Here is a 24,739-nt window from a genome sequence, read left to right on the forward strand (position 1 = left end):
GCAGCTCGCGCTGCTTGGAAGGTTCGCGGGAAACGTCTCAGTACAAGTCGGTGGGCAGGTCCGGTCCGAGTCGGAACCCCTTTGAAGTTTAACCGAACGCACTCGGCGGTTGGTGTTCTGTGCACGCGCGCAGACACCGGACACGCTGAGCTCACGAGCCAACAGCGTTGTTAGCACGCGGTTAGCTTAGCTCGCGGAGACAAAGCGGTACTGAACCCGGAGCGGGTCGCAACCAATGGCGGAGAGACCGGAGGACCTGAACCTTCCGAACGCGGTCATCACCCGCATCATCAAGGAGGCGGTGAGTGGTCCGGTCCGGTCCGGTCCGGTCCGGGTTAGCGTCAGCACCGGGCTTCCTGGAAGTCGGTTCGACAGGAGCCCGAGTGGTTCTAAAGCTGATCCAGAACCTGCTGCAGAGTCCCGGTCCAGTTGGATCCTGCAGGTTTCAGGGTTTCCCGCTACAACACACCTGACCCGAACGGGCCTCCTTTTCATGTGGATCAAGTGCGTTGCAGCAGGGAAACAGTAAAACCTGCAGGAGCCACACTACAGTAACAATAAATTCTTTTTATTCCACTTTTTTTTTTTTTAATTTATTGATCTCATTTCTCTTAATTCGTGAATTTTAATAGTTTTTTTTCCATTTGTTAAAAAAAACTTTTCTCTTTTTAGTTAAAAAAAAAAAATCCCCATTTTTTCAGTTTTTTACGTTGATGTTTTAGTGTGAAGCGATCGGACCAGCCGGTTTTTTGGCCATTGATCAATAACGTTTCTGAGTGATGGATTATTGATGAAGTGTGAAATGACCAGGCATCTCTCCAGCAGCTGCCGGACGGGGTGAATGTGTCCAAAGAGGCGCGGCGAGCCATCTCGCAAGCCGCCAGCGTCTTCGTGTTGTACGCCACGTCCTGGTGAGACCCTGCTGCGATGTCGGCGCTGCTCGGCGGGCCGGCGACCCGCCTAACTTCACGTTCTCGCTGCTTTCTGCTTCCAGCGCCAACAACTTCGCCATGAAGGCCAAACGGAAAACTCTGAACGCCGGAGACGTGTTGGCGGCCATGGAGGAGATGGAGTTCCAACGCTTCCTGGAGCCGCTCAGAGCGGCGCTGGCAGGTGGGCGCCACGGTCGCCGTGGAGACACACTTAAGCAGTCCTGATCCGCGTTCTGGATCCGATTCCGGAGTTCATCTGTTTTTCCTGCCAAAGCCGGTTCTGGTCCTCTGGACCCGGAAATGTCCCGGATGAGTTGGAGGGATTCACGGTTAAAATGCCGCCATATTTAGTCAGTAACTGTTCTGGATGAAGGAGGGCGGTTCTTCAGCAGAACCGAGTCCTGTTCCGAAAAACTTCCCGGTTCTCGCCAAGCGGTCCGGTTCCAAATGACGGTCTGGTTCTGACTGAGACGTTTGGTTCCGACTTATAGTCCAGTTCCAACTGAGACGTTGTTTCCGACTAACGGTGTGGTTCTGACTAACGGTCCGGTTCCGACTGAGACGTTTGGTTCTGACTAACGGTCCGGTTCCTCCACAGTGTACCAGAAGGGCCAGAAGGGGAAGAAGGAGGTGTCCGAGCAGAAACGCAGAGAGAAGGAGAAGAAGTCCGGCCGGGAGGAAGAGGAGGAGGAACGCATGGAGGAGGAGCAGGAGAATGAAGTGGAGGAGGAGGAGGAAGAGGAGGAGGTGGAGAACTGAAGAGGAGGACGAGGAGGAAGTGGAGAGAAGGAGGAGGGAACTGACCCGGCCAATGATGAAGAGGAGACGAAGATGTGATGGCATCTTCAAACCCAAATAACAAACTGCCAAGATGCGTCAGGCCGACGCCTGAACGCATCACACGTTAAAAAAAAAAAGTTTTGTTGTACGCGCTAGTAAATGAGTTAACCAGTGGTAGAGACCAGTCTGACTAGTTAACACCAGTGGTTAAAACCCAGTCTGATTAGTTAGTGGTAGAGACCAGTCTGACTAGTTAACACCAGTGGTTAAAACCCAGTCAGACTAGTTAACACCAGTGGTAGAGACCAGTCTGACTAGTTAACACCAGTGGTTAAAACCCAGACTAGTTAACACTAGTGATGGTTTTGTACTTTTTGTAAATGAACAAACTTTTTTGAATAAATATTTTCTATGAAAATGTTAGTTTTTCTGATGTCAAAGTAAACTAGTTCTTCCAATGTTAACTAGTTCCTGGGACAGTGGATTAGTTGTGCGGTTGAGAAGCTGGTAATTAGTTATGTGTTCAGTTTTATGAGGAATTTACCTTAAAATCAGTTTTAAAATTTAACTTTTCCCGAACAAAACTTTTTTTTAGTTTTTCTTGGTTATAGCAGCAAAATGGTCTGGCTACTGGTAGTTTTTTTTCCTCATTGAAATCAAGAAAAATGATTAAAAATTAAGTTTTACACATTTAATCTACAAAAATCGAATTGTGAGAATCGCAACCCCCCCCCCCAAAAAAAACCTGAATCGAATCGGGGCAAAAGCACAGCCCTAATGTGAAGTTGATAGGAAAATACTTGACAATTCTGGTTACGAGCTCCTGTCAACCAGTTCCACCTGCACCTCATCCTCATGCTGGACAAAGCAGCGGTTCACCGAGCCTCCTGCAGGGCCGACGTAGCGGCGTTGACATCAGGACGTTCAGAGCAGATCCTTCATGTCCAACATTTCATCTGTTTAGGATTCATTTAGAATCTAATATTTAAATTCAACAGATCCAACGTGATCAAACCTGACACCAGTGTTGCTGATAGGAACTTAACGTGTGTATTATTACACACATGGCTGCAGGTATTGCCAGCAGGACACGAGTACGCAACACGCCGTCGCGACTGTCAGGTTTCCACTTGGTCGTTAACCGGGACCAGAAGGGGTGGTTGTCGAGCAGCTGGATTTCCTCCTGAAGATTCAGTATCTGCGCCATTTGGTTCATTTACCCCCCCCCCCCACCCCCCAGGCTCAGATGGACGCCAACACACAAGACGCTTCTGACTTAACGTTTTATTGAAAAACCACTTCCTGTCTACTCAGACGGACACTCCACTTTGCCGCTGTTGATGTCGTCAATGACGTCGTGGGGATGGCGCCCATCCACAGTGCAGCCGACAGACTGGGCGGTTCCCAGGATCTCCTTGATGGTTCCTGATGAGACACAAACCCCAGACCCGGTCAGATAAACTGGATCAGCCTCCTGTCCCGGTCCGACTTGTCCTGAAGATTCTTACCGGAGAGATCTCTGGCGAGGGAGCGAGGCCTCATGACGCGAGCAACACCGACGATCTCGTCGAAGGTCACGCTGCCGCTGTGTTTAACTGGAGGAAGAAACAGCAGGTGAGAGCTGGCCAAGCCGCCTCCAGTCTACCCCAGGAGTCCAGATAAGCCACTTACTGTTCTTGACCTTCTTCCGGTCCCGAGGAGGTTCCTTCAGAGCCTTGATGATGAGCGCCGACGCCGATGGAACCACCTCGATCTGCCAGGAACACAACGTTCAGGATAAACACTCTGCTTCATGTTCATTTCATACAAATCATTACTGATCTGTTGACGTGGCTGTTTCAGATTATTCATGCAGCTTCCTTTAATGTGAAATTACAGCTTATTGGCTAGCCACAACTAGCTAAAACAGCTAGGTGGGATAGCCACAGCCGGCCCATCGTTGATCGGGTTCTGATAAACAATTCAGGACAGAGTCTACGTACCGCTGCCTGTCGGTTCTGGATGGTCAGCTTCACGGTGATCCGCAGGCCCTTCCAGTCGCCGGTCGCCTTGGCGATATCATCACCAACTTTCTTCGGAGACTGCAACGAGAAGCAGGGATCAGAAAAGCTGCTTCCCAGAGCCTCCTGGGTCGGGTTTGTTCCAGACTTTTCGGCACAGAGATGTCCATGAATGTGGGCAGCCCTGTTTCCTAAAGCTGGGTCGCTCTGAGCCTCCACTGGAACACGCACCGCCATGGGGGACGGGCGCAGTGGCGGGAGGCTCATTCAAGCTTAAGAGCTGCCATACTCACCAGACCCAGAGGTCCGATCTTTGGAGCCAGAGCCGAGGTGGCGCCAACTTCTCCTCCTGTGCACCTCATGTACACTGCAAGAGAATGAGCCGCGATTAAAGGTCTGATCCAGTAAAACGCCTCATCACGCCACAGACGGGAACAGGAGCCACTGAGCCTTATGGGAAGACATGTTGGCCTCTACCGCCATGTACACCGGTTACTCCTGCGAGTTGGGAACAGAGCACGGGGGGGGGGCGCGGCGAGATGCCAGAAAGGAAAAGGATTTCCAGCAGCACGCAACCAGACCCTTGTTTACTTAAAACCAAGACAGAACCACACAGAGAGAAACCATCACAGGTTGCCATGGCAACGTCTTTGCTTACTTGGTCGTGGTGAGGGGGCCACCGCAGCAAAACGGTTTAGAACCTATAAATCCTCAAAGTCACGTCCAACCTTAGGAACCTGCGCAGCAAAACGTCAGGAACTATCTGTAGTGACCGTCAGACTTTTTCCCAGCTACAGCGGATCTGGATCATTTTTGCGTAGCTTTAAGCGGTCACACATAAACGAAGAAAAACCAACTAAACCATCAGAATATTCAGTCATTTATAAAAGTTTTTTGACCGCTTGGCTTCAGATCAGTCCTATAAAGTGGAATTCAGGACGACAGACATGTGACTTCTTTCAGGTCTGACATTATCCCTCCAGCAGTGAGAATTAGGTCTCTTTCCAGACATCTGTTGGAGCAGCTAATAGCAGCAAGGAAAACACTTCTGGTCTAAATGGTCACCAACATGTCGCAGTGGGATCACACAAGCTACCAAAGTCTAATCCTACAGGTTGAGACCTTCACCTGGAACCGAATCACGTCCAGATCAACGCTGGTTCTGATTCAGTCTCATCACCATGGCAACAGGTGCTGTAAAAACCAGAGCAACAGAGATCTAGATGCTCCAGACCAGAGTCCGTTTAAGAGCTTAAAGACTAACATGTCAGTTTTCATTTATGCATTAATCTACTAAACATTCCAGTCTGGATACCTGTGCGCACGCGGTAAGGCCGCGTGCCGATGCTAATGTTAGCATGTTAGCAACCGCAGCTCTCCCACGTGGGCGCATACGGGGTCCTTTTAACACGTCCTAAATCCACTTCATCTCATTGTGCATCAAATTAAAAGACAAACATGCCAATTTTCTTGCTTCTGGTTTTTCCGTGTCCGATCTTTACCGTTTCCTGTGTTCGGCCCGGAGGCCGCGAGGCGCGGAGGCAGCCGGGGCGCAGCGGCCCGTCTCAGCTGCGAACAGGCTTTTATCACTAAACATACCGATCTTAATCTCGTTGGGGTCGAATTTGGGAGGCATGTTGCCTGGAGTTGAAGCTCAGTTCTGTTGGTTTGGTGAGGTGTCGGATGAACCCGAGTCGGGACGACCGATACTGTTGCACCTTCACCGCTAAACGGGCAAAGAAAGGCCGAAGGAGGCGGCGGAGGGATATATATACTCCCGCCAAACCTCGCGAGAAGTCGGGGTTTGTTCCCGTTGTGACGTTTTTGAGTTCTCCCCCCACACACACACACACAAAACACAAACACACACATAGACACAAGCTGCAAGCTAAAATTTTTCTTCACAAACAAAATGACAAACCTTTCCTTTAAGACTGAAACTGACCTTTCCTCTCTTCTCTTAAAAAATAATAAAATAACAAAAAAAAAACCACACACACAAAGTAATGCATAGGAAACCACTTTTTAATCTCTGTATAACGGATGTAAAAATATATCTCGATATCTCTGAGTCAAACAACAAAAAGGCAAAAAAAAAACCAAAAAAAAACCCAAAGGATATTTGTAACAAATGTCATTTAATTCAGTAACTAGCATTTACCCTCTTATTTTTTTATCTATTCTTTTTTACTTATTTTCTTTTTATTTATCTATTTATTTTATTTTCCTCTTAGCAATTCTCTTTCCATGAATGTCTAATGTCCCTTTTTGTACAATTATCTTTTGCCATCCATCCATCCATCTTCTGCCGCTTATCCGGGGTCGGGTCGCGGGGGCAGCAGCCTAAGCAGGGAAGCCCAGACTTCCCTCTCCCCAGCCACATTTGCCAACTCTGCGGGGGGGATCCCGAGGCGTTCCCAGGCCAGCCGAGAGATGTAATCCCTCCAGCGTGTCCTGGGTCTTCCCTGGGGTCTCCTCCCAGAGGGACGTGCCTGGAACACCTCACCAGGGAGGTGTCCAGGAGGCATCCTGACCAGATGCCCGAGCCACCTCAACTGGTTCCTCTCGAAGGAGCAGCGGCTCTACTCTGAGCCTCTCCCGGATGACCGAGCTCCTCACCCTATCTCTAAGGGAGAGCCCAGCCACCCTGCGGAGGAAACCCATTTCAGCCGCCTGTATACGAGATCTCGTTCTTTCGGTCACGACCCACAGCTCATGACCATAGGTGAGGGTAGGAACGTAGATCGACTGATAAATCGAGAGCCTCGCCTTCTGGCTCAGCTCCTTCTTCACCACGACAGACCGGCGCAGAGTCCGCATTACTGCAGACGCCGCACCGATCCGTCTGTCGATCTCACGCTCCATCCTTCCCTCACTCATGAACAAGACCCCGAGATATTTAAACTCCTCCACTTGAGGCAGGACCTGACTCCCGACCCGGAGAGGGCAATCCCCCCTATTCCGGCTGAGGACCATGGTCTCAGATTTTGAGGTGCTGATTCTCATCCCAGCCGCTTCACACTCGGCCGCGAATCGCTCAAGCGAGAGCTAGAGATCACGACCAGATGAAGCCAACAGGACCACGTCATCTGCAAAAAGCAGGGACCCAATCCTGAGGCCACCAAGTCGGATCCCCTCAACCCCTCGGCTGCGCCTAGAAATTCTGTCCATATAAGTTCTGAACAGAATCGGTGATAAAGGGCAGCCTTGGCGGAGTCCAACCCTCACCGGAAACGAATCCGACTTACTACCGGCAATGCGGACCAAGCTCTGACACCTGTCGTACAGGGACCGGACAGCTCGTACAAGGGGGTCCGGTACCCCATACTCCCGGAGTACCCCCCACACAGGAGCCCCCGGGGGACACGGTCGAATGCCTTCTCCAGGTCCACAAAGCACATGTAGACTGGTTGGGCAAACTCCCATGCCCCCTCCAGGACCCCAAAGAGGGTATAGAGCTGGTCCACTCTTCCGCGACCAGGACGAAAACCACACTGCTCCTCCTCAATCCGGGATTCGACTATCCGGCGGACCCTCCTCTCCAGGACCCCTGAATAGACCTTACCAGGGAGGCTGAGGAGTGTGATTCCCCTGTAATTGGAACACACCCTCCGGTCCCCCTTCTTAAAAAGGGGGACCACCACCCCAGTCTGCCAATCCAGCGGTACTGCCCCCGATGTCCACGCGATGCTGCAGAGGCGTGTCAGCCAGGACAGCCCCACAGCATCCAGAGCCTTAAGGAACTCCGGGCGGATCTCATCCACCCCCGGGGCCTTGCCGCCAAGGAGCTTTTTGACCACCTCAGCGACTTCAGCCCCAGAGATAGGAGAGTCCACCCCTGAGTCCACCAGCTCTGCTTCCTCATAGGAAGACGTGTTGGTAGGATTGAGGAGGTCTTCGAAGTATTCCTTCCACCGACCCACAACGTCCCGAGTTGAGGTCAGCAGCTCCCCACCTCCACTGTACACAGTGTTGATGGAGCACTGCTTCCCCCTCCTGAGCCGCCGGATGGTGGACCAGAATCTCCTCGAAGCCGTCCGGAAGTCTTTCTCCATGGCCTCGCCGAACTCCTCCCATGCCCGAGTGTTTGCCTCGGCAACGGCCGAAGCCGCATGCCGCTTAGCCCGTCGGTACCCATCAGCTGCCTCCAGAGTCCCACAGGCCAAGAAGGCCCGATAGGACTCCTTCTTCAGCTTGACAGCATCCCTCACTGCTGGTGTCCACCAACGAGTCCTGGGATTACCGCCACGACAGGCACCAACGACCTTGCAGCCACAGCTCCAGCTGGCCATGACGAGCACAGAAGTCCAATAACAAAACACCATTTGGGTTCAGAGGGGGGGGACCATGCCTCCCAATCACTCCCCTCCAGGTCTCAGTGTCATTGCCCACGTGAGCATTGAAGTCCCCCAGCAGAACAATGGAGTCCCCAGAAGGAGCACCCTCCAGCACTCCCTCCAAGGACTCCAGAAAGGGTCTTTTGCCGTTTTTGTTTTCTTTTTGAAAACTTTAGTAAAAGAATTTAAAGTTACTAATAAAGGGGAAGACACATAAACACACACACACACACACACACACACACACACACACACACACACATATATATATATATATATATATATATATATATATATATATATATATATATATATATATATATATATATATATATATATATGTATATATATATGTATATATATATATATATATATATATATATGTATATATATAGTATGATCGTTTTGTTGGAAAAAAAAAAACGTTTTTTTTTTCTTTTTTATTCTTTTTAAATGTTCTTTCGTATTATTTTCCTGTTTTTTCTCTCCTCAGGTCTGGTCCAGCACTTAGAAGCAGAAATAAGAAAAAAAACAAACAGATAAAAAAAAAACATATTTAATATATGAATAATAAAATAAAGGATAAAATGTTAGAATCAAGGGGAGCTTCATATCTAAAGGCTCCTCTTGGCAGATCCAACTACCTGTTCAGCAGAACAGGGCAGCCAGCCATCATTCTGCTGTCAGGATGCAGGACATGTCAGGTTGAAGAAAAGCTAGAAAATCTTGGGAGCGGCTTCTGCAGTCCATGTTGTTGCAGTCTGCTGCCACTGGGGGGCAGTAAACACCGCTGATGTTGCTTTGCTCTGCGGATAAAGACTCAGTGGATGAAGATTTCTGGGATTAAAATAAATGTTGAAATAATAAAGATTGTTCCGGTGTTGTTTCATGTGCACGACGTGTACTTCACACATACATGACATGAAAATGTTCCTGTAGAACATGCCCGTTCACATGGGCAACAGTTTGGCGTATGTGCTCAGAGGTGGCATTTCCTGGTCCAGAAAGTAAAAGTCCTGCCATGTTTCTGGATCTACCTGTACATTTAGAGCAGGTGTTTTCACTAACAGGCTCGTTTACCTGGAAAATAAACTCTGCTCAGTAAATCCAGCTGGTTTGGTGACGGGTGGGAACTGCTGCCGGACTGGACTTTTACTTTCTGGACCAGGAATTCCCTCTGGTGCTTGTCCATGTGAACGTTTCAGCACACACTACATGGTTGTTTAGCGTGTGAGAACATGTCTCATCATAAACCCAGATGTACTTCAGAGACCGTGTGATGATTTAATGGAAACGTTCTCTCCTGCTTTGTGAGTCCCGGTTGGAGAGCTGCATGTGGGCCGAGCAGGCGATGGGGTTAGGGTCAGGGCCCCGGGGCCGCTGCTGCTGTGCATGAAGCATCCTGTCAGAGACGCCGCATGGAGCAGGTTCTGGTGCTGTGTTTTCCTGCTCGGGTCCTGGAGGACGTTTTGAGTCAGAGCTGCTCTACAGGAATAGCTCGAAGTGGGTGAGAGGCCTGTTTAATATTCATCACCAAAACCTGTGAGGATGGTCAGAATTTCACAAGTGCATCTGCGAAAGGACGGGTTTGTGTGTGTTGTCAGAAATCCTCAGCGTTTCCAGGAACTATCAGGTCATTTTCATCCTACAGACGTTAAGGTTTCACTCTGAGCAGCAAAGTGAGGATGATGATGGAATGTGAGGAGATGAAACAAGGCTGATGCAGCCATGTTGGGAAGAAAAAGCTGCTCTGTGATGAATATTAAACAGGTTCTGATAGATCACATCAGCAGGGACACGACTCAGACGTGGGGATGAATAAGTCGGTCGCGGCTTGTTTTTGTGTCCCTCCACAAGGGAACGAGCCTGTTCACCACATGTAAACTAGTGCAGAGCAGGGACATGTCAGGGTCCAGTCTGTCTCCATGGAAACAGGGCTGCGTTTGGGTCCGCTGCAGGACTTCTGAAACAGATGCTGAACTCTGGCCTTCCTGTTTGCAACTGCATAAAACCCAAACATCACATGGACACATAAAAGATGTATTTTGTGCTTTTAAACATGTCTGGAACACAAAACACACATTTTGGCTTTAAAAATATGTATTTGAACATTTTCATAGAAACATGTAGATCATCAAAGCCATGAAATTACATTTGCAATAAGTGGTTTATACATTTCACACGTTGACACATTTTCAGTCTGAAAATGATAAAACTTGAACCCGTTAAAAATCACACAGTCTGTGTGGAGGAGGTTCTTCCTTTATGACACGTACGGCGCTGGTTAGAACTAAACCATTAAATCAGCTCTGATGTACTGACCTGCTGGGTGGATTTATTCTGGTCTACGAAGTTAAGATTGGCCCAGATGGAGGTTCTACTTCCTGGTTCTGGTCCTGATGGAGGTTTTCCTTCCTGGTTCTGGTTCTGATGGAGGTTTTCCTTCCTGGTTCTGGTTCTAATGGAGGTTTTCCTTCCTGGTTCTGGTTCTGATGGAGGTTTTCCTTCCTGGTTCTGGTTCTGATGGAGGTTTTCCTTCCTGGTTCTGGTTCTAATGGAGGTTTTCCTTCCTGGTTCTGGTTCTGATGGAGGTTTTCCTTCCTGGTTCTGGTTCTGATGGAGGTTTTCCTTCCTGGTCCTGGTTCTGATGGAGGTTTTCCTTCCTGGTTCTGGTTCTGATGGAGGTTTTCCTTCCTGGTTCTGGTTCTGATGGAGGTTTTCCTTCCTGGTTCTGGTTCTGATGGAGGTTTTCCTTCCTGGTCCTGGTTCTGATGGAGGTTTTCCTTCCTGGTTCTGGTTCTGATGGAGGTTTTCCTTCCTGGTTCTGGTTCTGATGGAGGTTTTCCTTCCTGGTTCTGGTTCTGATGGAGGTTTTCCTTCCTGGTCCTGGTTCTGATGGAGGTTTTCCTTCCTGGTCCTGGTTCTGATGGAGGTTTTCCTTCCTGGTTCTGGTTCTGATGGAGGTTTTCCTTCCTGGTTCTGGTTCTGATGGAGGTTTTCCTTCCTGGTTCTGGTTCTGATGGAGGTTTTCCTTCCTGGTTCTGGTCCTGATGGAGGTTTTGCTTCCTGGTTCTGGTTCTGATGGAGGTTTTCCTTCCTGGTTCTGGTTCTAATGGAGGTTTTCCTTCCTGGTTCTGGTTCTGATGGAGGTTTTCCTTCCTGGTTCTGGTTCTGATGGAGGTTTTCCTTCCTGGTCCTGGTTCTGATGGAGGTTTTCCTTCCTGGTTCTGGTTCTGATGGAGGTTTTCCTTCCTGGTTCTGGTTCTGATGGAGGTTTTCCTTCCTGGTTCTGGTTCTGATGGAGGTTTTCCTTCCTGGTCCTGGTTCTGATGGAGGTTTTCCTTCCTGGTTCTGGTTCTGATGGAGGTTTTCCTTCCTGGTTCTGGTTCTGATGGAGGTTTTCCTTCCTGGTTCTGGTTCTGATGGAGGTTTTCCTTCCTGGTCCTGGTTCTGATGGAGGTTTTCCTTCCTGGTTCTGGTTCTGATGGAGGTTTTCCTTCCTGGTTCTGGTTCTGATGGAGGTTTTCCTTCCTGGTTCTGGTCCTGATGGAGGTTTTCCTTCCTGGTTCTGGTTCTGATGGAGGTTTTCCTTCCTGGTTCTGGTTCTAATGGAGGTTTTCCTTCCTGGTTCTGGTTCTGATGGAGGTTTTCCTTCCTGGTTCTGGTTCTGATGGAGGTTTTCCTTCCTGGTTCTGGTTCTGATGGAGGTTTTCCTTCCTGGTTCTGGTTCTGATGGAGGTTTTCCTTCCTGGTTCTGGTTCTGATGGAGGTTTTCCTTCCTGGTCCTGGTCCTGATGGAGGTTTTCCTTCCTGGTTCTGGTTCTGATGGAGGTTTTCCTTCCTGGTTCTGGTCCTGATGGAGGTTTTCCTTCCTGGTTCTGGTTCTGATGGAGGTTTTCCTTCCTGGTTCTGGTTCTGATGGAGGTTTTCCTTCCTGGTTCTGGTTCTAATGGAGGTTTTCCTTCCTGGTTCTGGTTCTGATGGAGGTTTTCCTTCCTGGTTCTGGTTCTGATGGAGGTTTTCCTTCCTGGTTCTGGTCCTGATGGAGGTTTTCCTTCCTGGTTCTGGTTCTGATGGAGGTTTTCCTTCCTGGTCCTGGTCCTGATGGAGGTTTTCCTTCCTGGTTCTGGTCCTGATGGAGGTTTTCCTTCCTGGTTCTGGTCCTGATGGAGGTTTTCCTTCCTGGTTCTGGTTCTAATGGAGGTTTTCCTTCCTGGTTCTGGTTCTGATGGAGGTTTTCCTTCCTGGTTCTGGTTCTAATGGAGGTTTTCCTTCCTGGTTCTGGTTCTGATGGAGGTTTTCCTTCCTGGTTCTGGTCCTGATGGAGGTTTTCCTCCCTGGTTCTGGTCCTGATGGAGGTTTTCCTCCCTGGTTCTGGTCCTGATGGAGGTTTTCCTTCCTGGTCCTGGTCCTGATGGAGGTTTTCCTTCCTGGTTCTGGTTCTGATGGAGGTTTTCCTTCCTGGTTCTGGTTTTGATGGAGGTTTTCCTTCCTGGTTCTGGTTCTGATGGAGGTTTTCCTTCCTGGTTCTGGTTCTGATGGAGGTTTTCCTTCCTGGTTCTGGTTCTGATGGAGGTTTTCCTTCCTGGTTCTGGTTCTGATGGAGGTTTTCCTTCCTGGTTCTGGTTCTCACCAAGCTGATGCAGCTCAAAGCAGAATCCAGGAGACGGTCAGAACCAGGAAGTCGATCCGAGGAGAATCCAAGGACAGAAGGAGATCCAGAACCGGGGAAGCAGAGATAAACCTTCAGGGTAGGCGGGCGAGTCGGGGTCAGGTTGGGGAAGGGGCCGAGGGAAATCAGCTGCAGGCAGTTACGACGTCCAACAAGGAGCGAATGGAGGATAAACTGGTAGCAGGTTTGAGTTATAAGTCATCAGGAGACTGGCTGGAATGGGCGTGTCCATGGTGTAGAGTGGGCGTGTCCGTTGTATGAAGCGTGCGTGTCCGAGGAGTGGCCGTGTACGTGGCGTGGGCGTGGCAGAGCTCAGTGGGCGTGTCCGCGTTGTGGAGTGGCAGAGCTCAGTGGGCGTGTCCGCGTTGTGGAGTGGCAGAGCTCAGTGGGCGTGTCCGCGTTGTGGAGTGGCAGAGCTCAGTGGGCGTGTCCGCGTTGTGGAGTGGCAGAGCTCAGTGGGCGTGTCCGCGTTGTGGAGTGGCAGAGCTCAGTGGGCGTGTCCGCGTTGTGGAGTGGCAGAGCTCAGTGTGGGTGTCCGCGTTGTGGAGTGGCAGAGCTCAGTGTGGGTGTAATGGAAACCAGGCCAGCTTTGAGTTAAAACTGTGATTAGTGTGAATTTTTAGGCCCATCCTCAGACTTTGCTTCCTGTAATCGGAGCTCGGCCAGTTCAGCATCTATCAGCAGATGTGTAAACCGAGTCTGTGGTCGGCGGCTGACAGAACTTGATTCCTGTGCGGACTTCCTTTGTCCACACTCAACAGACGTCCTCCTTATCTTCATTTCATCATGAGAAACAAGACACTGAGCAAAGACATGACCTGAAAGTTTCATGAAGAACAGCTCACACACCAACACGTTGATGAGAGCCAGTCCAGCAGCTTTCACCAGCAGAGCAGAGAAGGCCTGATGAGGCCAGGCTTTCAGGCAGGACTTAATTAACAAGTGAGGAGTGTTTGTGCTGAGTCAAGGGTGACTTATCAGCTTCACAGCTCCCCTGGCGATTTGGCACAAATGGAGAGAGCAGAGCAATTCCCCAGGAGTTTGGCGTAATTTCTTCTGTCAGACAGATTCCAGTGAACCGTGTTAACCCTCATCAGCAGGAAATTAAGCTGCTGAAGAGGCTTAAGGTTCGCAAACAAGATGAGGTGAAAGGCTGGGTCTTCCAGACAGTCAGCCATGGAAGTGAACAGCACTGAACGGTGGAGGGGAGTGCCGTCAGCTGAAGCTGCTTCGCTTCTAGATGTTTCTAAAGATTTGCTTGCTGTTTACTCCATCATTCATGTTTCTGCAAGTAAATTACTGGACTTCCTGGACGCAGGGCGTCCAGACGGGGAGAAAAGGCAGTACGGGTCAGGAATATTTACTGGAAGCCTCTGGCATGGTTAAAGTCCACATCCGGCAGCTTTGCTGTGCTTTCCCTCCTGCTGGTGGATTATCATGTAATCCCCATTATTCATCATCCTGGGGGGTCAGAGGTCGTCATATTACAATTCCTCCGCAGTCTGGACGGGTTGTTGTGTGTGCTCCTCCTAAAGACAAGCTGTTTTTGAGTGCATGTTGGTCCTTCGGGGCAGTCGGGTGGTGAGCCTCCTGTCAGAGCTTGGTCCACATTGCCGGTAGTAAGTCGGATTCGTTTCCAGTGAGGGTTGGACTCCGCCAAGGCTGCCCTTTATCACCGATTCTGTTCATAACTTATATGGACAGAATTTCATTGGCGACATCCGGTCGTGATCTCCAGCTCTCACTTGAGCGATTCACGGCCGAGTGTGAAGCGGCTGGGATGAGAATCAGCACCTCCAAATCTGAGACCATGGTCCTCAGCCGGAATAGGGTGGATTGCCCTCTCCGGGTCGGGAGTCAGGTCCTGCCTCAAGTGGAGGAGTTTAAATATCTCGGGGTCTTGTTCACGAGTGAGGGAAAGATGGAGCGCGAGATCGACAGACGGATCGGTGCGGCGTCTGCAGTAATGCGGACTCTGCGCCGGTCTGTCGTGGTGAAGAAGGAGCTGAGCCAGAAGGCGAAGCTCTCGATTTACCAGTCGATCTACGTTCCTACCCTCACCTATGGTCATGAGCTGTGGGTCGTGACCGAAAGAAGGAGATCTCGTATACAGGCGGCTAAAATGGGTTTCCTCCACAGGGTGGCCGGGCTCTCCCTTAGAGATAGGGTGAGGAGCTCGGTCATCCGGGAGGAGATCAGAGTAGAGCCGCTGCTCCTCCGCATCGAGAGAAACCAGTTGAGGTGGCTCGGGCATCTGGTCAGGATGCCTCCTGGACCTCCCTGGTGAGGTGTTCCAGGCACGTCCCTCTGGGAGGAGACCCCGGGGAAGACCCAGGACACGCTGGAGGGATTATATCTCTCGGCTGGCCTCGGAACGCCTCAGGATCCCCCCGCAGAGTTGGCAAATGTGGCTGGGGAGAGGGAAGTCTGGGCTTCCCTGCTTAGGCTGCTGCCCCCGCGACCCAACTCCGGATAAGCGGCAGAAGATGGATGGATGGATGGATGGATGGATGATGGATGGATGATAGATGGATGGATGGATGGATGATGGATGGATGGATGGATGAATGGATGGATGATAGATGGATGGATGGATGGATGATGGATGGATGGATGATAGATGGATAGATGGATGGATGGACACACTCCCTCTCCACAGCTACGTTCCACCAGTGAAAGACGCCTCGTGTTACCACCAATACATGGGATTAATCACCAGCCAGACTTGGTAAACGTGGCTCTTCTCCTTGGCATGGTTCAGCACAGCTGACATAACAGCCTGCATGCTCTGAAATTTTACTGGCCAACTGAAGTCTGATTGAAGCTAATCGCTACATGCTAACATTTTCATTGTATTGCAATTTTATTTTTATTTTTTTTACAATTGTTTTATTTTATATGTTTTAATTTAGCGCCTTATGTATGTTTTTCCTCTGTTTGGTGAAACGTGCTAAATTTCTGTCCTGAACAAAATAAAGTGTTTGCAGCAACAATTAGCTCCTTTTCAAAGATTATATTCTTTTACACATTGTTTCTGAAATGGGGGTACGCGTTCCCCTCAGGGTACTTCAAGGCATTCCTGGGGGTTCATGAAATCTTTTGAAAACATATATTTTTATGTTTTCTTTAAAACATCCTTCAATAAAATAATATAAATACAATATTATATAAATATTTAGTATACTTCAGTAAATGTAAGTGTACATTCATAAACTCAATTTACATTTAGATTTACAGTATTTAATTTCTCCCAAAATGCCACATTCTAGATAGATAGATAGGTAGATAGGTAGATATAGATATAGACTCAGCAATGAGTCCCCCTCAGCGATGATTCCCCCTCAGCGACCGGTCCCCCTCAGCGACTCGTCCCCCTCAGCGACCCGTCCCCCTCAGCGACCCGTCCCCCTCAGCGATGAGTCCCCCTCAGCGACCCATCCCCCTCAGCGATGAGTTCCCCTCAGCGACCCGTCCCCCTCAGCGTTGAGTCCCCCTCAGCGACCCGTCCCCCTCAGCGATGAGTCCCCCTCAGCGATGAGTCCCCCTCAGTGACCCGTCCCCCTCAGCGACCCGTCCCCCTCAGCGACCCGTCCCCCTCAGTGACTCGTCCCCCTCAGCGATGAGTCCCCCTCAGCGATGAGTCCCCCTCAGTGACCCGTCCCCCTCAGCGACCCGTCCCCCTCAGCGACCCGTCCCCCTCAGTGACTCGTCCCCCTCAGCGATGAGTCCCCCTCAGCGATGAGTCCCCCTCAGTGACTCATCCCCCTCAGCGACCCGTCCCCCTCAGCGACTCGTCCCCCTCCGCGACCCGTCCCCCTCAGCGACCCGTCCCCCTCAGCGATGAGTCCCCCTCAGCGACCCGTCCCCCTCAGCGATGAGTTCCCCTCAGCGACCCGTCCCCCTCAGCGTTGAGTCCCCCTCAGCGACCCGTCCCCCTCAGCGATGAGTCCCCCTCAGCGATGAGTCCCCCTCAGTGACCCGTCCCCCTCAGCGACCCGTCCCCCTCAGCGACCCGTCCCCCTCAGTGACTCGTCCCCCTCAGCGATGAGTCCCCCTCAGCGATGAGTCCCCCTCAGTGACTCATCCCCCTCAGCGACCCGTCCCCCTCAGCGACTCGTCCCCCTCAGCGACTTGCCCTGATCAGCGACACGTCCCCCTCAGCGACTCGTCCCCCTCAGCGACTTGCCCTGATCAGCAACTCGTCCCCCTCAGCGACTCGCCCTGATCAGCGACTCGTCCCCCTCAGCGACTCGCCCTGATCAGCGACTCGTCCCCCTCAGCGACTCGCCCTGATCAGCGACTCGTCCCCCTCAGCGATGAGTCCCCCTCAGCGACTCGTCCCCCTCAGCGACTTGCCCTGATCAGCGACTCGCCCTGATCAGCGACTCGTCCCCCTCAGCGACTCGCCCTGATCAGCGACTCGTCCCCCTCAGCGACTCGCCCTGATCAGCGACTCGTCCCCCTCAGCGATGATTCCCCCTCAGCGACTCGCCCTTATCAGCGACTCGTCCCCCTCAGCGATGAGTGCCCCTCAGCGACTCGTCCCCCTCAGCGACTCGTCCCCCTCAGCGACTCGTCCCCCTCAGCGACTCGTCCCCCTCAGCGACTCGCCCTGATCAGCGACTCGTCCCCCTCAGCGACTCGTCCCCCTCAGCGACTTGCCCTGATCAGCGACTCGTCCCCCTCAGCGACTCGCCCTGATCAGCGACTCGTCCCCCTCAGCGATGATTCCCCCTCAGCGACTCGCCCTTATCAGCGACTCGTCCCCCTCAGCGATAAGTGCCCCTCAGCGACTCGTCCCCCTCAGCGACTCGTCCCCCTCAGCGACTCGTCCCCCTCAGCGACTCGCCCTGATCAGCGACTCGTCCCCCTCAGCGACTTGCCCTGATCAGCGACTCGTCCCCCTCAGCGACTCGCCCTGATCAGCGACTCGTCCCCCTCAGCGACTTGCCCTGATCAGCGACTCGTCCCCCTCAGCGATGAGTCCCCCTCCGCGACATGGAGTCCTGAAGCGCAGTAGAGATGTGCAAAACAAACTGCCATTGTTTTACACGGTTAAATGTTAATAAACCAAACACAACATATTTGTCTTTTCGTTGAATGTCTGAAACTGAACCAGGGTACTTCAAGGCATTCCTGGGGGATGCCTTGAAGTACCCCCCCCCCCCCCCCCACACACACACACACATTTGTTTGTCATATTATTTTATTTTATTTACATGACAGGGTTTTACTTTACTTTTATTTAAATTTTATCTAATTTTTTGCTATTAAAATCAGTTTAATTCCTTTTGATTTTAGATTAACATAATTTATATTTTTCTTTCATTTGAATTTGATAAAATTTTGATTTTAAAATCATTTGTTTTCTTTTCATTTAAATAAATTTTAATTTAAATTAATTCTGTTTTACATAATTTTGTTCAAAAGTAATTTAATTAATGTTGTTACTTTACTTTAGTTTTAATTTAATTCCGTTTTAAGTCATTTTAATTTAATAAAATATTTGTTTTATTTAATTTAAATTGAATTTTTAACACATTAATGAACTTTTTTTCTTTTACCAGATCTTGTCATGATTAACTGTCATCTCGAACATTTGATAATAATAACTGATTATTATGCTTAATCAGTCGTTTTGTTAATATCACGTCCTGATATGATGCGTTTGTTTTTTTATGCCATGCAAGCAGCAACATGTCCACCTCAGCGTGCGCGGGTCTGTGTTTACAGCTGGGAGGGTGAGAACAGGATGATGATGATGAAGATGAAGATGAAGATGAAGAGGAGGAGGAGGAGGACGGTCCTGCTGTCAAACACAGATGAAAATACAGCAGCAGGTTTCAAGAGGGCACTGACGTTAGATAATCGCATTTACCGTCTCCTCGCGCGCGCGCGCGTGCAGCGGGGGCTGATGAGAGCGGAGCGAGGATCAGAAGAGGATCATCATCATCATCATCATCATCAGAACTGAATTCCTGGAACTCCGGAGAGGCGACGTGACGCCGCGCGGACGCACCGCGAGCGGCAAACTTCCGTGGAAAGAAGCTCCGTGATGCGTCTGGGTCGCGAGCTTCATCACGCGCGCTGACAGGTACAAATAACTTCACCTGCTGTCTGAATTTATACTTTTACATTTGGTGTCTGGAGCAAGTTTAAGTGTTCCCAGTGTTCCCAGCTGCAGGCTGAAAGACTCCATGCCGAGTTCTTTCACCGCAGTCTGAGTTCATCCAGCTGCAGAGCGTCGTCATGGTGTCGGCTCAGCACCTGGACGCCGTAAACCCACCTGCTGGATCTAACTGGAGCAAACTGGATCTAACTGGATCTCACAAGCAGCAACTGGAATCTGCTGTTTAACTTGATGGAAAAGAAAAGCGGACATATGGCAGTAAAATCCCGCTGAGCGAAAAGCTCCTCCATCTGATCCGGTTCTGGTGGTCCAGACCAGCCCGGCGGTCCTGTTTGCAGCAGGCAGTAATACTGGATGCTGAAAAACTGCGCGCTGCTACAAAGATAGTCGGAAAGGGTGGGGGGCGTATGTACAGGACTTTAAGGTGCACTGCAACTTCCCGACTTTACAAACTACGTCACTTTCTGACTTTGAAGATGCGCTACGCAACTTCCGCACATCAAACGCTGTGCATCTTCCCAACACTAAAACTGTGACACATAACTTCCCGACATGAAAGACTACGAAACTTTCTCACATTAAAGACGCACTACGTAACTTTCAACTTACAGGCTGTAACGTTAATTAATGCACACCTTAAAGATGCTCGGTGTAAGTTTACGTAACTTTCTGACCATAACGCACTACACAACTTTCTGACCTAAAATATACAAAACTTCACCTAACTTTCACCTTAATATATAAATTTGTTTTACGTAACTTTATGTAGCTTTACGACTTAAGCAACGCATTAAACACAACTTTCCGATGTGCTGCATAACTTTCTGGATTAAAGACGCACAATGACGTTAAGTAACTTTTTGACCTAACAGAAGCACAACATAACTTTCCGTAACTTTCCGATGATGCTCAGCGCAAGTTTCCAAACTAAAGACGCGCTACGTAAAGTTTTATGTAAATTTCCAACCTGAAAACACTACATAACTTTCCACCCTTAAAGATGCACTGCGCACTTTTCTGACCTCAAATTTGCGATGTGTAACTTTCAGAGGGTAACAATGTTCTGCATAAGTTTTCAACTTGAAGATTTGCTACGTAACTTTATGTAACTTTAACTAACTAACTGTAATGACCAACTTTAAAAAAAATTTTTTAGCCTAAAAATAATCAAACGTTCAGCTGAAGTTACAACCAGATGTCCTGTAGGTCCTGTAGGCAGGACCGTCACTGGTTACTTCTCGCCAGTCCCATCCCAGTCCTTCTGTGCTATTGAGCCCAGTTCTGTTGACCATAAAAGACTTCCTTCCATCTTTGGATCTTTCTTTGCTGACAGACTTTAACCCTGTTTTGCTAGACATCAGCCTCTGAGTCCGCCTTCTGCCTCGACTCATAAGAAAAACATGACATAAATATGTAGTTTTCTACCTTCTGTGAGTGGTCAGCGGCTGGAAAAGCAGCGTCGCCGAGCTGGTGGTCAAGTTTGTTGGCATGACGACTGTAAGGATGGAAGATGTCACAGCATTTGCTTTCGGCATTTCCTTTCCTTATTGTTCACTTTGACCTGCATCCGGCAGCAGCACTCCTTGTTCCTACAGTTAGGGTCAGGTTTAGGGTCAGGCTTAAGGGTCGGGGTCTGGTTTAGGGTCAGGGTTAGGGGTCGGGGTCTGGTTTAGGGTCAGGGTTAAGGGGTCGGGGTCTGGTTTAGGGTCAGGGTTAGGCTCTCTGTACTTGTTCAGTGGCAATAAAGGCTTTCAAATCTAATTTTATTTATGATGAAGGTCTGAAATTATTTGTTTATTCACTCATTATCCTAACCACTTAGTCCAATGGCAGAGTGGAATGAGCCCCTAAATAAGCAGAAGAAGAAGAGGGAGGTACACAGAAACGTTAATGTGTAACTGTGTGATGGACATCTGAGCCTTCAGCTGATCTATGGACATTTCCCAGCATTCATATTCAGTGACGATTAACAGTCTACAGTAACATCTTCAATTATCACCATTACTACCACTTTTTCAAATATAACCCAGAAAATGAAGACAAAGACACTTCCTGCCAAACTTTCCACCAATCCGAGAGGCAAGAAGACATTTCTGATGCACAGTGGGGCCAAAAGGCCACCGATGAGTTGGTTAAAACTGGTTTAACTGGACTGGTAGGACTGGATAGAAGGGAGCTGGTCTGATTCTGCTGGCGAGTGAGCCTCAGTCAGTTGAACCTCTGAGTTGTTCACACCTCACAGTGGAGGTGTGAACATGTTGGATGCTGCGCTAAAAGTAGATTTTTGACTGGAAAAGATTCTCAGATCAGTGTTCAGTCTTCTTTTTGCCTCAGATGATGGAAGAGATGGTGTCATGTTTCATTCTGCATCGGGAGGTGGACTTAGATGGATGCTTTCACGTTGGAAACATGAATCATACTGACAAACTGAATGCCTTTTGAATCAGTTTTCTCTTGGGTGTCCTCTCTGCAGACAGATCCAGGACCTGCTGAAACTCCTTCCATTCCATCTCCCACCCTTCTGCCAGCATGCCCATCATCAGCAACACCAACCAGGACTTCAGCACCTACTCCATCAGCACCGACGACAGCAGCCTCGACCGCTTCTTCACCGAGATCCCAGAATCTGAAAATCTCAAGGGCGTTTACTTCCAGAGAGCCCAGCTGCTCCATGACCCCAAGTCCTTGTATGTGGTGGACCATACCTTGCAGGTTCTTGTCAATGTTGGGGGCAACCGCTACACCTTTCCCTGGAGCACGTTGGAGCAGTTTCCCCAGAGCCGGCTGGGTCGTCTGCGGTTCTGTACCACCCCCGAGGAGATTGCACGACTCTGCGATGACTATGACGAGACATGCCAGGAGTACTTCTTTGACCGGAACCCAACAGCCTTCCGGGTAATTCTCAATTTCCTGGCTGCTGGGAAGCTGCGTCTACTTCGGGAGCTGTGCGCCGTTTCTCTGCACGACGAGCTGGACTACTGGGGCGTGGACCCGGGCCACATGGAGCGCTGCTGCCGGCGCCGCATGATCGCCCGAGTAGAGGAGGTGGCAGAACGAGAGCGTAAAGAGGAAGAGTGGAGGAAGAAAAGGTTAACTAGAAAGAGGAGTGCATCACAGGGAGAGAAGGGCTACCACAGACTGATCTCCACGCTGCGAGAGGTGATGGAAAACCCTCATTCAGGGTTAGCTGGGAAGATATTTGCCTGCTTGTCTATCGTCATGGTGCTGGTCACCGTCGTCAGCCTCTGCATCAGCACCATGCCAGACCTCCGAGATGAGGAGAACAGGGTACGTATGAAGCAGCTTCTACGTTACATCTCTGAACACTGAAATGGCCAGCTATTAGTAGATGAAGTTTTCCAGAGTGTACCATATCGAATTAATCGGTTTCGTAATGGTGTGACGTAATTGTGATCCAACACCTTCCTTGAATCACAACTACAAGTACATTTCTGCAGGAAGCCGGGCAGTTTAACAGTCTATACATCTCTTACCAATACCACCAGATACCATGGGGGGCAGTGTTGAGTTCAGGGACCCCCAATCCTGGTCCTCGAGGACCGGTGTCCTGCAGGTTTTCCAAGTGTCCCCGCTGCAACACACCTGATTCAGATCAATGTGTATTTAGCAGACATGTGCAGTCAGGTGAGTTCCCCCTGGAACACCTGGAAAACCTGCAGGACACAGGTCCTGGAGGACCAGGGTTAGGAATCACAGGTTTAACTGACACACTGCCAAAGAAGAGGAACAGGAAGAAAATGATGCAGAAACCACCAGGCGAAGCAAAGCAACATCTCGGCACGCTCTGCTTGGTGTAATTACACGTGGAACAGAGATCAGGTCTTACCTGGGCAGAAAGTTCCTGAGCATGACCTCCATCTGCCATGTCCGACTGATATTTCCTGTGTGCAGAGCTCCAGATTAAAAATGTGGATTTTAACTCTTAAGGAAAGCATTTTCCAGCTGCTGCGACCAGACAAAGCCGTTCAGTCTGCATTTTGTGTTTGTGTGGTATTTATCTCCTTAGCGGACACCTGGCTTTGTTGTTCACACACAGAAATAAAGATTTAATTCCTTCAACATGCAGCACTGAAGAAATCAATGTTAAAACTCTGCAGCTTTCCAGTGCTGCTTGTTTTGCTCAGGCTCCACAGAGAGCAGGACTTTGGATTTGATGACAGTAACTGGTGGTTGTTTGATGTTTTATGGTAAAAAAATATGTAAAGTCTTGTTCATTGTGCACTGCCTACAGAAAGGTAAAGAGATCTGCTGCAGTTACAAGCTCCTGGAACAACTCATTGTTTCCATAAATATGGAATATTGTGAAAGGATTTCTGAAAGACAGGAACACCATGTTGAAATGATAAAGGTTCATTTACAGTCTGCAACCTGTAACCAACCTTGTAGCTCGCATCCTGCTGAGAAGATTGTAAAAGAAGCCAGTCTTGGAAGTCGTAAAAGTCCTGCAGACATCCAGGACGATGTCTCCAAACTGCCAAGTTTACAGCTTATTTGTTAACACTGTAAGCTAAGCTAAAGGCGGTCTAGTCGGGGACCACCAGGGATCAGTAAGGCGCAGCGATATCCGGTAGATTTTCCAGTCAGAAACATGTCTGGTTTTAGTGAAATGTTGCATGAGGACCCCAAGATCACCAGCATCCAGTTAGACCTCCTGACTTATCCCATCCATAAAGAGATTCCTCTCTCAAGCTTTTGATGATATTCTACTCTGTAGACGGTGGATCTTCAGAGTCTCAGAAGACCTTTAGATGTGGTTTGTCTCAGATTGGTGAAGTTCTGTCCATCTTTCTGTACCTGTGCAGGGCGAGTGCTCCCAGAAGTGTCGCAACATGTTTGTGGTGGAGTCCATCTGCGTGGCCTGGTTCACTCTGGAGTTTGTACTGCGATTCGTCAATGCCCAAAGCAAGCTGGCGTTCGCTCGCGGCCCCCTCAACATCATCGATGCCATCGCCATCCTGCCGTATTACGTATCCTTGGTGGTGGATGTTGGCGATGAGTCTCAGGAGGATATTGTCATGGGGGCCAGCAGAGGTTACCTGGACAAGCTGAGTCTGATCCTGCGTCTTCTTCGGGCGCTGCGCATCCTCTACGTGATGCGGCTGGCTCGCCACTCTCTGGGTCTGCAGACGCTGGGGATGACCATGCAGCGCAGCATGAGGGAGTTCGGCCTGCTGCTGCTCTTCGTCTGTGTGGCCGTCGCCCTCTTCTCACCTCTGGTCCATCTAGCTGAGAGCGAACTGGCGCCGTTTGCCGCCACGCACCCCCACCAGAGCTTCAGCAGCATCCCGGCCTCGTACTGGTGGGCCATCATCTCCATGACAACAGTGGGCTACGGCGACATGGTGCCCCGCAGCATCCCCGGACAGGTGGTGGCACTCATCAGCATCCTAAGTGGGATCCTCATCATGGCGTTCCCCGCCACCTCCATCTTTCACACCTTCTCCCGCTCCTACCAGGAGCTGAAGCAGGAGTACGAACGAGTATGGAAGCAAGAGCGGCACGAGGAGAAGGTCGAGGGTAGTTGGTCCAAAACCGTGTCCAAGGAGGACAATGATGTGAAGACGTCAAGACTCGGTCACAAATCAGGGTCTCCAACTGCTGTTTACTAACAGAGATCCATCTTTAAAAGATTCATACATTCATGTTCCACCTTCTGGAGCCTTCCTTTCTTCTGTCCGATAACAATCTGTAGTCTGAAGGTCCATTTCTGTCATCGCCACCTGCTTGTCGGATGACTGAACTATTTTAAAGGGAGCAATGATTCACTGGCACAGCTGCAGACTGCTGACCCTGTCCACAACTTAGCTTCCTGTGGACTACTTAGCTTCCTGTCTACCACTAAGCTTCCTGTCCACAACTTAGCTTCC

The 24,739-nt window shown here is 49.8% G+C and overlaps 3 protein-coding genes across 3 annotated transcripts; 2 read left to right on the plus strand and 1 right to left on the minus strand.

The window, feature by feature from the left end:
* On the plus strand, positions 1-2,130 carry pole3 (polymerase (DNA directed), epsilon 3 (p17 subunit)). The gene is made up of 4 exons (XM_079251848.1): positions 1-301; positions 826-911; positions 995-1,113; positions 1,531-2,130. Exons 1-4 carry the CDS (start codon positions 236-238, stop codon positions 1,689-1,691), a joined length of 432 nt encoding a protein of 143 aa, XP_079107974.1. The 5' UTR covers positions 1-235; the 3' UTR covers positions 1,692-2,130.
* Positions 2,131-2,977: 847 nt separating this feature from the next.
* LOC306756540 (large ribosomal subunit protein uL11) lies at positions 2,978-5,461 on the minus strand. The gene is made up of 6 exons (XM_079241305.1): positions 5,312-5,461; positions 4,006-4,079; positions 3,695-3,793; positions 3,384-3,465; positions 3,221-3,307; positions 2,978-3,137 (listed from the first exon to the last, which is right to left on the minus strand). Exons 1-6 carry the CDS (start codon positions 5,346-5,348, stop codon positions 3,019-3,021), a joined length of 498 nt encoding a protein of 165 aa, XP_079097431.1. The 5' UTR covers positions 5,349-5,461; the 3' UTR covers positions 2,978-3,018.
* Positions 5,462-21,380: 15,919 nt separating this feature from the next.
* LOC306774741 (voltage-gated potassium channel regulatory subunit KCNG4-like) lies at positions 21,381-24,481 on the plus strand (the record flags this gene model as incomplete). The annotated part of the gene is made up of 2 exons (XM_079264899.1): positions 21,381-22,139; positions 23,675-24,481. The coding sequence occupies 2 exons, from the start codon at positions 21,381-21,383 to the stop codon at positions 24,479-24,481; spliced, it is 1,566 nt and encodes a 521-aa protein (XP_079121025.1).
* Positions 24,482-24,739: the final 258 nt, after the last annotated feature.

Source organism: Telmatherina bonti, assembly GCF_933228915.1.
Source record: "Telmatherina bonti genome assembly, chromosome: 1".
In the NCBI taxonomy this organism is placed as follows: Eukaryota; Metazoa; Chordata; class Actinopteri; order Atheriniformes; family Telmatherinidae; genus Telmatherina; species Telmatherina bonti.